The sequence below is a fragment of the Carcharodon carcharias genome, chromosome 9 (assembly GCF_017639515.1).
Source record: "Carcharodon carcharias isolate sCarCar2 chromosome 9, sCarCar2.pri, whole genome shotgun sequence".
NCBI classification, from domain to species: domain Eukaryota; kingdom Metazoa; phylum Chordata; class Chondrichthyes; order Lamniformes; family Lamnidae; genus Carcharodon; species Carcharodon carcharias.
The window spans coordinates 142,007,647-142,023,583 of NC_054475.1; the positions used below are offsets into that span (position 1 = coordinate 142,007,647).

Sequence of the window (15,937 nt, forward strand, 5' to 3'; positions counted from 1 at the left end):
GCACGTGGTGTCTGCTGGCACTGTCGAGGCCTTCCGTGCTTGGTGGGCACTACAGGGACTGGGATGTTTTAGTGATTCTCTTAATCACATTTTTTGGTTTAATATTTGTAAGTTTCCTTTAAATTTTGTCTTTGTTTTTTGCAGTTTCCCTTTAAGGGGCTGCTTTTTAATTTGTCCCAATGTTGTTAATTTAGTTTAATTGTTTTGACTCAAGAGACAGCTGGGACACTGTGGTGGAAGGTAGAAGGCAAATATGTGTAATGCTGCATTCTGTAAATAAACTTACTATCAAGGAAAAGGGTTAGCATCTAGTTTAATTCTTCACCATTTGCCTTTGGATCTATTTAACAAGGACCATAACTTGAGCTCTGAGATTTGCTTTGCTGGTTGTGAGAATTTATTAAAAAGGTTGACAGCCTTGTTAATGTCTCCATGTTCTGCAAAAACTGGGTTTGATCTTTTTGAAAGAAACAGATCTTTTAGAAAGCTGACAATCTGCTCAGAAAATAAATGTATCAAGTTTCAAAGAAGAAGGATGGTAATCAGACAACTGGTGAAGGAAGTTCTTGCAGGCTTCTCATCATCCCACTTAAAAAGTATAGCTTTTAACCACGTTACAAATTGCTGCCAAAATCACTGATCATACTTACTCAATACCTGGCAAAATGATAGGTGATATGTACTGAATGTTAATAAAACTACTTTCTTTAATCTTTTCCTCTGACTTTCTCACCATTGAGCAAATAGTCACACTTCCCATGTGATTTTGTTAAGCAGAGAATATCGTACCATCTCGTAGCACACACATCTTAGCAGAATAGCTTTATGATTGAAAAAGAGTATGTGTACTTTAAATTACTGATTCTGCCAGTATTAGCATTACCACTTCTCCAATAGGAGTGGACCATTAACATGTTGCTCTTCTCCAGCGTGCAAAGGCTGAGATCTGTTGAAATGCACTAAACCAAAGTAGCCTGAAATTGTAAACCAGGAACACCTGATTGAGAGTAAAACAACACAGCTACTGAAGCTACCATGCCACCTCATAGCCTTTCTGTGAATTACTCTGTTGTAATGGAAGCAGTGGCTCATCCCTTTTTCTAGCTTTCTCCACTCCTCTCCTTGTGTTGATTCATGTTTCTACAGGTGTCCAGAGCCATCAGGCATTTCTTTGCATTGGGGACTTGATAGTGATTGTAAGCAGATTATTTAACTCTGGAAAGCACAACACCTGACCCCAATCGGGCCATCACTTAACATTCTCACATGTTTGATCGACAATCACTGGATACCAACCAAGAATGGGAATCTTGCTGAACTTTTTCACTCACTTTGAAAGATAGGGAAGCAAGCTTCAAGTCTCCTGAGGCCCAAGAAGGTGGCAAGGGTTATTCCTGCCCAAATGGGCAAAGAATTTGAGGTGCAAGCCATTTAAGTGAGGTGAGAGTGACTGCCCTTGACATCAAGGCCACATTTGACCGAGTGTAGCATCAAGGAGCCCAAGCAAAACTGGAGTCAATAAAAATCGGGGGGAAAACTCTCTGCTGATTGGAGTCTTACCTAGCACAAAGAAAGATGGTTGTAGTTGTTGGAGGTCAGCCATCTCAGCTCCAGTACATCGCTGCAGGAGTTCCTCAGGGCAGTATCCTCAGTCCAACCATCTTCAGCTGCTTTATCAATGACTTTCCTTCCAACATAAAGTCAGAAATGGGGAGGTTCCCTGATGATTGCACAATGTTCAGCACTAATTGCGACTCCTCAGACATCTATGTCCAAACGCAGCAAGTCCTGGACAATATCCAGGCTTGGACTGATAAGTGGCTAGTAACATTTGCACCGCACAAGTGTCAGGCAATGACCATCTCCAATAAGAGAGAATCAAACCATCGCCCCTTGATGTTCAATGGCATTACCATAACTGAATCCCCCACTATCAACATCCTGGGGGATATCACTGACCAGAAGCTGAACTGGACTAGCCATATAGACACTGTGGCTACAAAAGCAAGTCAGAAGCTAGGAATCGTGCGACAAATAACTCACCTCCTGACCCCCCAAAACCTGTCCACCATCTACAAGACACAGGTCAGGAATGTGATGGAATACTCTCCACTGGCTACTCTCCAGTGCAGCTCCCACAACACCGAAGAAGCTTGACACCTTCCAGGACAAAGCAGCCCGCTTGATTGGCACCACATCCACAAACATTCACTCCCTCCACCACTGACGCACAGTAGCAGCAGTGTGTACCACCTACAAGATGCACTGCAGGATTCACCAAGGCTCCTTAGATAGCATCTTGCAAACCCGCAACCCCTACCACCAAGAAGGACAAGGGCAGCAGATAGATGGGAAAATCACCACCTGGAGGTTCCCCTCCAAGTAACTCACCATCCTGACTTGGAAATATATCGGCATTCCTTCACTGTCACTGGGTCAAAATGCTGGAACTCCCTTCCTAACAGCACTGTGGGTGTACCTACACCACATGGACTGCAGCGGTTCAAGGCGGCAGCTCACCACCACCTTCTCAAGAGCAACGAGGGATGGGCAATAAATGCTGGCCCAGCCAGCAAAGCCCACATCCTATGAATGAATGAAAAAAAAAGTCAAGTTTCAGCCTCACTTGTAATGTCCCTTTAATATCTGCCTTTGAACCATTCCATATCAATAAATTCTTCCCATCCTACCCTTATAATGCCTCAGCCAGCTTGGATGCAGTCCACTGAGATCCAGTAAAAAGACTTCAGAAGCTCCAAAAATAGGGAAGAATGTATCAGCAGAGTCAGTTATCTTTGAAATGTCTCCAGGTCAGTATCTAAGAAACAAAACTTCCACTTACAATGTCCTTCATATCAGCCCTTTCCGGATTTTGGTGTCCTAGTGTCAGGCTGTTTTTTGCACGCCCCTCTGCCAGATAACTGAAGTAGGCGCTAAGCACCCACTCCATACAAATAACCTGCTTCCCAATTGTGGGATGGTGTCTGTGGCTTTACCATCACTCAGTTGGGGGTTCCACTCTGCTGCACTTCGGCTGGCGGAGTAGTTGCCATCGTATGTCCGGTCGCAGTGTTTTTAGGACATTTTATACATGAGGATAGGCACTTTGTACAAGATGAACATGAAGATATAAACAGGACATGTGCTGCAGCATGATTTCCCTACCTCTTTGTAGTGCACATTTTCAAGCAAGAGGTTATTCTGTTGCAAGAAACAATTATGCCCACAATCATCCTAAATCAACGAGACTAGCATTTTAGCTAAAGCCTACCCAAGGAAATTGCTATTTGAAGTCAGTTTCCTGACTACGAGTATACTCCAGAGATTAAGCACAATAGCTATGAAAATCAAAAATAAAACCATTCCAGTTAATTAAACAATAAAGGAGTCATACCTTAGAAGTTTCAGTCATTCCTTTAAAGAATTAGTATTTGCACTTATCATAACTCTGTGTATCCATTCTTGCTGCCACTTTATAGAGCGAAACAAGATTAATTCCAAAATATTTCAGAAAATATTTAATTTATTTTCCAGAGAGTGATTGTAAGAAAAACAAAGTCAAGTGCCAGGAATGAACACTTAAATAAATAAATAAATGATTCTTAAAACTGTGTAAACTTGGTTCAATTGTTACTTCTTTAACAGGAAAATAAATGTAAATCACAATCCACCGGAAAGTAACAAAATTTTAAATTACTTTTAAAAATTTATAAAGCTATTTCCTAGGTACAAAATTCAGTTTCTTAGTAAATTAATAAAAACATTAAAAAATCATTCAAAACACACCTATTAGCATCTGTGTATCCAAATGATCCTGCTTAATATTTGAAGCCTTCTAAAATACATGCAAATTATGGTAGTTAGCGGAAACTGTGAATAGTGGTTAATTCACTTTGGAGGGGTTTTCAGTTTTGTGGGTGGGTCCTACTTCAACCACAATGATTTTAAACCTAGTGCAAAAGATCGTGGAAACTCAAGTTGAATGGAATTTGCACTTAAAATTCCACAATCGTTTGCACTGGTTATACCAATATCAGATAATTTGCTTTGGAAAAAGCAGAGCAATTGAGCAGAAACTCTAGGCCTTAATCTGGGCTCAGGGAAACAGCAACTGTGATCTTAATAGTTCACTCCATCACTGGACTGACAGAGAGCAACTAATTCAGCACAAGCCCAGATTTAAATTTAGGCCCTTATTGATTAGCCAGACTTAGAATCACACCAGAATGATTTTCAGCCTCTTTTTTGAGAACTATTAGTGAAGGTTGCCTGAATGTAGGTTGATGTGCATGAGAGGTGGGGAAAATGTAATAGAAAAACTTTGACTGCGGCCAGCAATCCACAACTAATGAACCATCCCTCTAACATTAGCTTTTGTTCCACTTGAAAGTGAAAATGAAGAAAGAATGATAATGCCATGGTGCCTTGCATATCATTTACAGACACTTGAAAATATTTCAAAAACGCAATGAATTAATTTGAAGTGCAATTGCTGCTAGCAGTGTGCAAATGTAGTATCTATGTTATGCATAAGAGGATCCCACAAATACCAATGTATTGCTGAAAAATGAGGCTTTTTTGTCAAAGCTTTTTGTCTTGCACTCATCAGGACAATTGGCAAGAATGCCAAATACCGTTTATACTGTATGAGAAGAGAGTGCTGATTGGTTGCAAGTAGTAGAGGCAGTGCCATGGACAATACCCCAGTTGACGGTGACTCACAGTTAACTGCCAAGCTTTTTTATTTAATTTAAACCAGATAGCTTGACTCTGATTGGTCAAGGCATTGCCCTGAGGAATGAACCATCAACTAGCTGTCACTTATTTTGTTTAGCTGAAAAAGGTGCAATGTGTGTACATGTTCTTTCCATCTGCAAAATTGTTGTTCCCCTTTCATTTTGCATTCTTGCAAGATGAAAAGCTTCTACAAAAAAAGTATTTTTTTAGCAATAATCAAGCTCTGTACTACCAAACAACTATTTAAATACCAATGTGATGAGTAATCAATTCATTTGTTTCTGATCATAAAGAATGTGAGCCAGAACTTTGAGACACTCTACTGCTCTTCAAATCATTCTGTTGAATCATTAATATTGAGATAGCCCATCAATAAAACATTGGTGTAACATCTTATCTGAAAGATGGCACTGATTGAAAATGCAACACTCCCTCTGTATTGCACATGATTGTCAGCATAAGTAAAGAGCTCAGATCTTGGGGCATAAACTTCTGGTTCAGAAGTGCAAATGCTATCAACTGAGCCAATTAATTAAGTTAAAGTTAGAGTGCAAATATTAAATGTTACAATTGGGATAAAATACACAAGGAATGTTAATCTTTATTTAGTCCATCTAATCTGTAGTTTTTGTGTAACAGGTACAAAAACGGAAAACTCATTACACACAATCAGACTTGCTATACCCAAAACCACTATGCATTAAAAATAATGCGTGTGTCAAAAGATGATGAAGGGAATTACACCATTTCACTAACCAACAAGCTGCATAATCTGCAGAAGAACCTCACCATCACACTAAGAGTGCTTGGTAAGTCAGTTACAATCCATTTATGCTTAACAGCACATAATCTAAGATAGTAATAAGTAGCAAATGCTACAAATTGCAGTATAATGTGTTATATTGGATTTTAGGTTGTTATTGGGTTAATTCTAATCATTTAATATGCTAATCATATACCGTGTACATCATCACAGGAAGAAATGCAACATCACATGATTTTGTGTCTCGTACAGCCTTGTGGAAAATGTAAGCCAGAGCAGTAAGATATGTTCCAATAAAGCCATTGTTTTATATAAGTCTGCAAACTCATTAAGTATTTGCATTAGTCTAACAATACCAAGAATATTGTATGGTGGCAGCACATGAAAAACAGTGATTGAGAAGGCTCTACTTTGTTTGAAAACTTTGAGAAGGTTGCGTGTCTCAATCAAGCAGAAGAGTGGCTGAAATGGTGTCAGATGTTTGCCAGGTATTGCACTGCACCAGGCCTTGCTACAAAGGCAAGCTGTGCGCACGTCAGTATGCTGTTATATGTGATGGGTGACTGTGCAGATGATATCCTTGTCATGCAGGGTATCGATGAGGAGAAAGCTGCAGATGATAAAGTAATCAAAGCAATTGGTAACTATTTCAATCTGAGAAAGAATACCATTGTGAGCGGGCTAAATTTAACAAATGTATCCAACATCACAGGGAAAGTGTTGGCGCATTCATAAATGACCTTTATAGGCTTCCATGGGACTATGAGTGTGACAGCTCAAAAGATGAACTAATGAGAAACAGAATCATCATGGGAGTGTTGGATGATGCCTTGTTGGACCACTTGCAATCCAGAAATGATCTAACCTTAGCAAAGGCAATCCAATTGAGCAGACAAGCTGAGGTCAGGAAACAGAATCAGTCTGTGGTTCGAAGTGACAGGGAAAGTCCTATCTCAGAAGCAGCTGACTCATTAGCATATGCCAAATATATAAAAGGAAAAACTTTCATAAAAAAAGCAGGGGGGACAGGAAGAGCAACCATCAATAGTCCAAGCTAACTGTAATTGGTGTGGCAGGGAAAAATGCAGACATGAAAAGTACCCCACCAAAGAGACCAAACGTCATTTATGCTGAAAAATGGGCCACTTCCAAGTTCTGGGCCAAGAAGCCTGTTCAGAATACACACAAAGGTAAGTCTATGAGAGGTGGCAAGATGCATGGAGTAGAAAATATCCATATTATTGAGGTGCTTTTCGTTGGAGATAACCAGGAACCAAGCAGAAGCTACTGGAATGCTGATAACCTAGTGGAGGGAAACAAGGCAGACCTTAAGCTAAGCTTGGGTGCAGCAGTTTCAGTTCTTTCCAATGCTGAACCATGGTCGAAGAGAAGCTCTCTTCAGCCATCATGCAAAATCTATTTGGACCGGAAAGGATAGAACTCAAGATCATAGGAGAACTGAAGGCAACTCTCCAGTATTGAAAGGAAGAAATCACAGAAATATTGGTCAGGATTTTGCCCTTGTCAGGCAGACTCGGCGGGGGCGAGCAGGAGGGTTCGGGAAGCTCACCGCTGCCCGTGATCGAGCCACGACCCCGATTTCACACTGGCGGGCCAATTAAGGCCCGCCCAGCGTGTAGCACGTGCTGCAGCGCTCAGCGCTGCTCGTGTTGGGGGGGGAGGAGGGCAAGCGGGGAACTTCACGAATGTATGTAGGTGCGGGAAAATGCATCATCTACAGGTTTGGGAGCTCTAAGCTTCTCAGATACAGATGCATGGAAAGCACAGATCAATTTACCAGGCATCCGTTTACTGACAGAGGCTGAACAGAGATATGCAGTGACAGTGAAAGAAGTATCAGCTGCTATTTGGGCTTGCGAGAGGTTTGGAGATTATGTTCTTGGTCTCCACTTCATGGTAGAGACACATCTCAAACCCTTGGTGACACTGTTAAATTCTAAGATGTTAGCAAAAATAGCCCCACAAGTACAACAACTCAGATTGAGATGACGATGTTTGCAGAATACTGCGGATGTTTTGACCTGTATCCTAATGGCAAGGCCTGAAGAATATGATGTAGCCCTTGTTGAAGAGGTGGAAACCTTTATTTTGACAACAACTGTAACTCTGCCAGCAACAACTCAGCAACTAAATGGAAGCAGTCATCTACCCAATCTAACTGGCCCAGGATGCTGCAATCATTCACCACTTCAGATGACAATCTGACTGGTGAACCTGAGTCATCTACAAATTTCCCTTCTACCCAGCACAGCCTGAGGGACCACAAACATCCAGTCTCTCCAAAGGAGAAGAGGATCTGTTCTTGTAGACTTGTGAAATCACCACAGCAGTATTCCATATAAAAAGAATAGAGGAAAGAAGGGGATCTAAGAGAAGAAAACAAGATTTAGTATTGCAACACACCAGAGTTTAAAGTTGACATTTGTTTGATCCTCACAATATAGCAATGGGAATCAGAGACTTTGTGGGGAGATGTACTGCAATGTGTTATATTGGTTATTGGTTTGTTAATGGTTTATCTCTAATTGTTCAATATGCTAATCCTATACTGTGTACATCATCACAGGAAATGACACAACATTACATGATTTGATCTCGCCTATAGCCTCATGGAAGAAGTGTTCCAATAAATCTCCTGTTTCATATACCTCTGCAGGCTCATTACGTATTTGCATTAGTCTAACAACATCAAGAATATTGTACAACTCTAAAATAAAAATAGAAAATCCTTAAAATACAAATGTTGGTCAGGGCTTGAAAAGAAAAAAGACAAATTAATGTCCTGAGCACATAACCTTCATTGGAACTCTTCATCTAACTACACCCAAAATATTAGCCTGCATTATTTTTTGCTTTTCAGACTCTGATGAATCTGCTGCATCTTTCCAACATTTCTGTTTTGATTTCATCACACATAATGATCTAGGTCAGCTGGAAGAGCCTCGGAGGGAGTGTGTATAATGCAAGAAAAATCATCCAAACTATTTTGATTTCATTAGAAGTAGCAAGTATTTCTATTGGGGGTCAGATATATTTTGCAAAAAATTCAAAGCATGCAATGCAGTTATTTTTTTGTACAGCAGAGTACCCTTGTAGGCTGTAATGGATTTATTGTTTGCACGTTGTGTTATGTTTAGTTTTTCTTTGCTTTCTTGTCAAAGTAGTTCTCTTGAAGAAAAAGCTATGCCAGAGATAGTAAAAAAAAACATCAATGGCTTTACAGCAAAAAATGCTGGTAATAATTACAAGCAGTACTTCAACCAGTGAAATTTCTTTTGAAGTAAGCTTAATATAAAGCTCCATAACTACCAAGAGCAATTGTCTGTCAAGGGAATTTAAAAAAAAACATGAGGTGATAGCTTGTGAAGAGCACCATATTTTTTCTTTCTTACTGGTGAGTGGTGGGAGTCTGGACAGACAGATCTGATTGCTCTCAGGTTTTATGCCTTGAAAGTATTGACAAGAATTCACTTTCAGCATTGAAGCCGAGTGCATAATTTACAATGAAATGTCAGACATTAAGTTGGACATTTAGTTAGAAAAGCGGGATCCAGAATCTAATAAACTGTGGAAAGTTGACTATTAAAGAGAAATTTTATAGCCAAACACAGTGTAAAAATTCAATCAGCGCAGGTGCCTCTGATGGTCCCTGCTGGTAATTGCACTGGAGAGTGCGAGACTGGCCTACTACATACCAGAAAGTCAAAGATTCATTGTCTGATCGACACTGAGTTCATGATAATGGTATTACTGTAACACTGAACGGTTACTCGAAAGTGTGCATTTGTGGTCAGTAAAAGTGGTCAGAATTGGGTTTGGCTTTGAGGTGAAATATCTTGCCGATGTTCACAAGTGGTTACTTGGTGAAATTCTGGAGTGCAGGCATCCATGGAGATATTATCCATCAAGGGTTAGTGCCTTTAGGGAAGGCTGAGAAAAATGTGACAACAATTTAAGAAACAATTGTGTGCTGTGTTTCTGTTACACTAGTAAATACTTGTGAATGAGCTACTGGAGAATATTTTTATTTCACCTCCCGATAATCTGGCAGACCGGCTTATTGGTCCATTATAGAACTGATGATGTGTGTGAGTTGCGTTAACATCAACAGTTCAATGGTGCTTCAGAATTAATTTGTATTTGTGTGTGTATTAATTTGACTTGCTGAAATTATTGAACTCAATAGCTCCTTGAAACATTTGTCCCTAACAATAAGCACTCCCAAATTAACAACACAAATTACTTCCATCTGGACGAAAAAGATGCTACAATTAAATATAGTTGCCACTGTTTTATCTCGACTCAGCAAACGCCATCATTCTTTGTCAAGAGTTCAAAATTCTGGAACTCCTTACCTCCTTCAGTCTTTTCATCCACTACCTCCGCTCATGGTAGAATTTGCCCCTCTAAGTCAGAAACTTGAGAATTTAATCCACACTTCAGAGACTGAACATGTAACCTAGGCTGACACTTGAGCGAGTACTGTACAATTGGAGGTGTCATCTTTCACATGAGATGTTTATTGTCTATAAAGTGCTTTGGGACATCCTGAGGATCTCAAAGATGCATATAAATATAAGCTCTTTCTTTAACTATAACCTAAGCATGATATCACCTAACCACTATTTTTATGACAAGACTAAAATACTGCAGATGCTGGAAATCTGAAATAAAACAGAAAATGCTGGAAACCCTAAGCAGGCTTGGCAGCATTTGAGCCCGGGTCAGAGAGGCCTGAGTGTAAGGTTCACTAACTTCAGCTTGGGACAAAATGGATAAAAAAATAATATTTAATTACGAAATGCAGACAAGAGGGAGAAAACATGCAGCAAAACATATTGTTGAGTTGCTTTACATGAGCTACATGTGTGAAAACTGCTCCAATTGTGACTTTCGGTGGGAATTTCCACACCTGTTCGCTGCTGCGATCTTCCAGTCCCACCACAAGTCAATGGACTTCTGGCTGGGACGCCGCCTCGCCCGTGGAAGGTCCCATCCATGACGGGGCCGGAAAATCCCGGCCTTGGATTATTTTACATTGAATGTATTTTTAGTCACTGTCAAGTACAGCGACATCTAAAATGGTGTCCAAGAGAATGGGTCTCATTCAGCTGTTTAATACAGAATTTCCTTAAAGAGACATCGCCCAATTATCTTTTTTCTTAACCATACTGGAAACACAGTGGAAAGCAGTGCACTCTAAGCTATTCTACACATGTACAAATACCAGGCTGAGTACTGCTTCGCTTTGTTTATAACACTTAAATTCTATAGTCTCATTGTGCTAAACAGTCCCTTCTAGAAAGTGCATGGAAAAAATTATCCCCCATTGGGGGGGGGGGGTTGTGTGGGAGCCAGCGCAAACCCGATCGGCGCCCCTGATCAGGGCCGTGCCACCATTTTACGTGGGTGGGCCAATTAAGGCCCACCCAGCGTGACGCTCGCCCAGGAGTGCTGTGCGGATGGGGGGGAGGGCCTGCGGTTTCCTGAGTCAGGGGCGGCACTCTTTCGTGCCTGTGCGTGAAAGAACTCAGAAATCTCCCTGAGGCACCTCTCGTGGAACTGGAAATCTAAGTGACGTGTAGTGACGTCAGGACACCCGCCCGATGTCACCACGCGTCATTTCACGCATCGACGAGTGGGTCCTACCTCTGCTCACCAACCGGAGATTTCAGCCCCATGTGTTGTCCAAAACAGACAAGCCAACAGGAGTGAGAACATCCAAAAGCAACAACTTATATCTACATAGTGCTTTTAATACAATAAAGCATCCCAAGATGCTTCATTGGAGCCACCCAAACATCGATCACTTGTGAGAAACTAAATCTGGCCCATCTGGAACACAGGCAACAAGATCTCTTTGTTAAGTTACTTTTTGAATATGAAAACCCGTGTGCCAAATGATACAGTTTGGTTAATTTCCATTCTCCTGCTTACCGTCGGAACTTTGTCAGAAGAGCCGCAGAAACCGTGGACAAACAGCATAACGGAAGTCACTGGGGGATGGTGGGAGATGTAGTGGGAGAACCTCCATGGAAATTTCCTGCTTAAGTGCAGATTATGTCTTATTTCTGGCTTGATTTCAGTTCTGCTAGATTCCTGTTGAGTTAAACAGCCACACTCAATATTCATTATTCTAGGACGGGTGTCTAAAGCTTCAGCTGAGGATCGATTTAAGTTTCATTAACATATGAAAAGAAAGACATGGAAGGGCTGTGTACCATATTTCTACCCTAGGGCTATGCTGAAAACTGAGTGGGCTAAGCTGAACAGCCCCAAAAACAGGAGTGGGGCTGACGATGCTCAATTAACCCACACCCGTTCAGTGTGATGCAGGCAGTACATTAACTTCATGCAGCTTGCTCATTACCTTGAATGTAGCATGCAGACAGAACTAACCACGCTGTTAAGTGCCTGCACATCTCAGCAGGGGGTCCAAAATCATTCTGCTTGGCATTTGCTACATCTCTTTCAGCGAAGTGTCTTCTGTGGGTATGGTTACACATCCCCAATGAGGAAGAAGTGCATCTCTGTGCATCTAGTAGCAGGGCTCACAAAAGTCTTCTTGTAGCGGGGAGCCTTTTCAGGTTTAGTGAGAACTAGTGAGATCCTCCTGGATAGTAAGATTGCTCATACTCCCAGTGGTCTCTAAGATTCCTTTCCAAAATGGCTGGAAACAGGAACTTGATCACAATATCTATTCTCAATTGTCCAATCGCTTCACAGAATGTATGTGAATGTGCACCCGTATGTATAATAACTTCATAGAATATAAGTGAATCAGGGATCTCTGCTGTCAGTATTTATTCAAGAGTGGTAACTCACATTTATTCTAATGAGCATCGATCACAAATCTCATTCAGGCCTCCAGTGTGTTTCAGTGAGAGCACAGTGGGATTGCCCAGTCGATAAACCGAAAACAAAACTCAGCCCCAACTGAATAATTGTTGTTTCTCTAGATTTCCAGCATCCGCAGTATTTTGCTTTTATCTTAGTGAGTAATTGTTGACGTATGTTCAAACTGCAAAAATACTTCCCTTTATTGCTTTTGTACTGTAGTACAGCAACTCACAAGTAAAGCGCCACAAGGAACTGACATGGTCCGTTTCTTGAGCTAATTCCATTTGCAAGAATCTGTTGCCTCAAATCATAATTGTGGGGGAGAATTTTCTCCCTGTTGGGCGGGTTGTGCGGGGGCAGGCGGGGATGAGCGCGAACTCAATCAGTGCCCCCAATTGGATCCGCGCCGCCATGCGCTGTGCGCTCCCTGTGCGGGTGGGGGGTGGGTTCCCTGAGTCAGGGAGATTAGTTTAAGTTTCAAAAATTTAATAAAGAGAAGAAAAAATTTTAGGCCATGTCCCCTCATGTGATAGTGTCACATGAGCTGGGACACATCAATGGACAGTAATGCAAAAATTTATTAAATTTATAAACCCTTCATGAAACGTCATCGCGTCCATGGATGAGGTTCCATGAAAAATGCGAAGGCCGCCTGGGCTCTTCGCCTGCCCACTAACCTTAAGGTTGGACGGGCAGCTCAGTTTATTACTTTAATTGATTTTTAAATGGCCTTAATAGGCCTTTGACAGTTCGGCGGGTGCGCAGCTGAGTCTAAATGAATCTAAATGACACGGGGTGACGTCGGGACGCCCCTCCCCTGCTCGCCGAGCTGAAAATTCAGGCCATTGGAAAATTGGGAAGTTACTTAGCTCATTTTTCTGTTGGTTCAAATCATGAAGCTAAGAAGTCATCACAGCCCCACTGAAGCAAGGTGTTTTGGGGGCTGAGGTGTCATCTCTATTCTAGTTACAGCAGATAGTTTGGGTGAACTGAAGGTCACATTGGAAAGCAGTGCAGTTCCTGCAATTTCAATAATTATGCTACTTCGACAATATGTTCAAAGCTCACAACCTCTATCACCTAGAAGGACAAGGGCAGCAGATGCATGGGAACACCACTGCCTGGAAATTCCCCTCCAAGCCACACACCATCCTGACTTGGAAATATATCACCATTCCTTCACTGTTGTGGAGCCAAAATTCTGGAAGTCCCTCCCTAACAGCACTGCAGTGGTTCAAGAAGTCAGCTCACCACCGCCTTCTCAAGGGCAATTAGGGATGAGCAATGAATGCTGACCTGGCCAACAATGCTCACATGCCAGGAACAATTAAAATAAAATGGAATGACAAAAATGTTATTTCACAGTTCCCTGAACGCATCTGTGGTATAAATCATGATAAATACTATTTTGTCTACTGGAGTATTAAAATCTCACTTTCTACTGTTTACTTTCAGCAAAACCACAGATCTATGACAATGCAGTGGGACCCCAAGAGGAAAGGTTTTATCTGCTTGGGAAGAAACATAAGCTGACCTGTACTGCCTTTGGAATTCCATCTCCCACAATTCACTGGCAATGGCAGCCCTGCATCAGCAACCTATCCCATACAACGTAAGACTTATTGCCTCTTCTTTCCCACAATAGATGCCAGCCTAAGGCAATATATATGGCTCAGGGTACAAAGGGGAAGAAAGGGATTAATAAATTGATGGCAATTAACCTGACATGCTCAGGAACTAGCAAACATATTTCTCTATATGCCTCACAATATTTATATAAATATCATTCTATTTCCGATTTATTTTTCCCTGCCCAAGAGTTTCTACTTAAACTGGGTCGCAGTGAAAGGTTCTTGCGTTTTGATTAACAGTTTATAAAGTTATACAGATCTTCCCTGCCTGACTTTTAACCCCTAATCCTTCTATGCTATCACATTTCTCATAGATCCTCATGACGTTATTTAGTTTACATGATAGCTGTGTCAAGAAGGTGACATTAGAGAGACGAGTGTGATAGCAGCGGCCTTCATCTATGGGGCCTTGAGTGCATTCTTATCTTGGCCTAACAGAAGGTGAAACTGCTTTCCTGCGTGAAATGACGCATGATTTGCTTTCCTGTTGTTGTCCGGCTTCCTCCCTCATGGAAAGCCATTCCCAGTAACCCAATTGTTTTGTTCTCCCCCACTGCAGTGCGGCTGATTTCCTCTAGGTTTGAGACTTGTATTGCCTGCCTAATCTCTCACTGGCATCTAATCCAAGAGCCTCTAATCAAACATGGGGAAAGCCTTTCTTTTCTCTTTGAACATCCGTCAACACATATGTTTCTTTAAGCATAATTTACAAGTGGATTTCCTTGTAACGCTGGGCATGCTCTCTCAAAATGCTATTAATCAATTGCAGATGCTTTCCTTTGAAGTTATCCAGGGCTGTTTGTAACCATTTCTTATCATCTGTTGACAGGTGTGAAACAAATGATGATGTGAAAATTAACATTTCAAAACCATTTCAGACAAACCTAGGCAACAGAATCGAGAACATCACTCACAGAATGGAATCGTATAATGATAAAAACAGTGTATGTATGTGATCTATCTGGATTTGGTGCATTTGCACTATAAGGTTAATGCCGTTGGCATCTACATGTAGTAAAGCCAGAGGATGTTACAATGCAGGACATGTAACGGAGAACGTAGTAGCGTGGTGGTTATGATACTGAACTGTTTACCCAGAGGCTGTAGCGGTAATTTTCAATATGGGCACAGGAGGAAAACTGGCACTTGCGGATCGACCACCCTTTATATACCCCACCCAATTTCTTTTTGATTTGAAGATTATCAAGAAGGAAATCAGTTAGTGTGTAAATTGTAAAATCAGACAGCTGATCCACAGCCTCCAAATTTCGTCATGTGACCAAAATCAAAATGACTACCCCCTTCCCACTCCCCAGAGATTAAATTCCAACATTACATTCTGTCAAACTGGAATCAATAAATCTGATAACTTGTGGACTGGCACCAGAAAAAAATAAGCATGAAAAAAAGCTGCCAACTTGTGGTATAAAGCCAATTGGTTCATTATTGTCACTTAGTGAAAAGAAACCTGCCACCGTTACTGAGTCTTGCCTCCAGGTGATCTTTGTAGTTGATTCTTGCTTTCCTCTAGCAAGACATGCAGTTTTACAATCACACACCACCACCTTCTGGGGGGCAACTAAGGATGGACAATATATGAACCTTGCCAGCACTGCACTCATTCCTGGAACATTTTTTTTTTAATTTGAGCCTGCTCTTGTTTTATCCAGTGCACATATACAAACCATTTCCTGCAGGATGCAGTGGATAAGATCAGCTGTAAGGATATATGGAAGCAATCTGATATAATGAAAAATAGCAAAAGAATTGATTTAACAAAAATCTATGCAAAGCATAACACTCTATGGCTTTGTCCATGGGAGAAAGTATATAGTTAATTGTGTGATGAAACCACCAATGCTCATTTTTTGAAGTTTGCAGAATAAATCTGTATAAAGTTTGAAATCTTTATTTATGAAGTGTCAAGTGGGAGTGTGAAGTGCCA

The 15,937-nt window shown here is 41.1% G+C and overlaps 1 protein-coding gene across 2 annotated transcripts in view; it reads left to right on the plus strand.

Annotated features, from left to right (window-relative positions):
* Positions 1-15,937, plus strand: part of kdrl (kinase insert domain receptor like) — a 217,397-nt gene that overhangs the window by 101,038 nt on the left and 100,422 nt on the right. For both annotated transcript variants that reach the window (XM_041195167.1, XM_041195168.1), the window contains exons 9-11: positions 5,377-5,546; positions 13,817-13,973; positions 14,822-14,936. In XM_041195167.1, the coding sequence (XP_041051101.1) occupies positions 5,377-5,546; positions 13,817-13,973; positions 14,822-14,936 (442 nt within the window). The remainder of the gene's footprint in view (positions 1-5,376; positions 5,547-13,816; positions 13,974-14,821; positions 14,937-15,937) is intronic.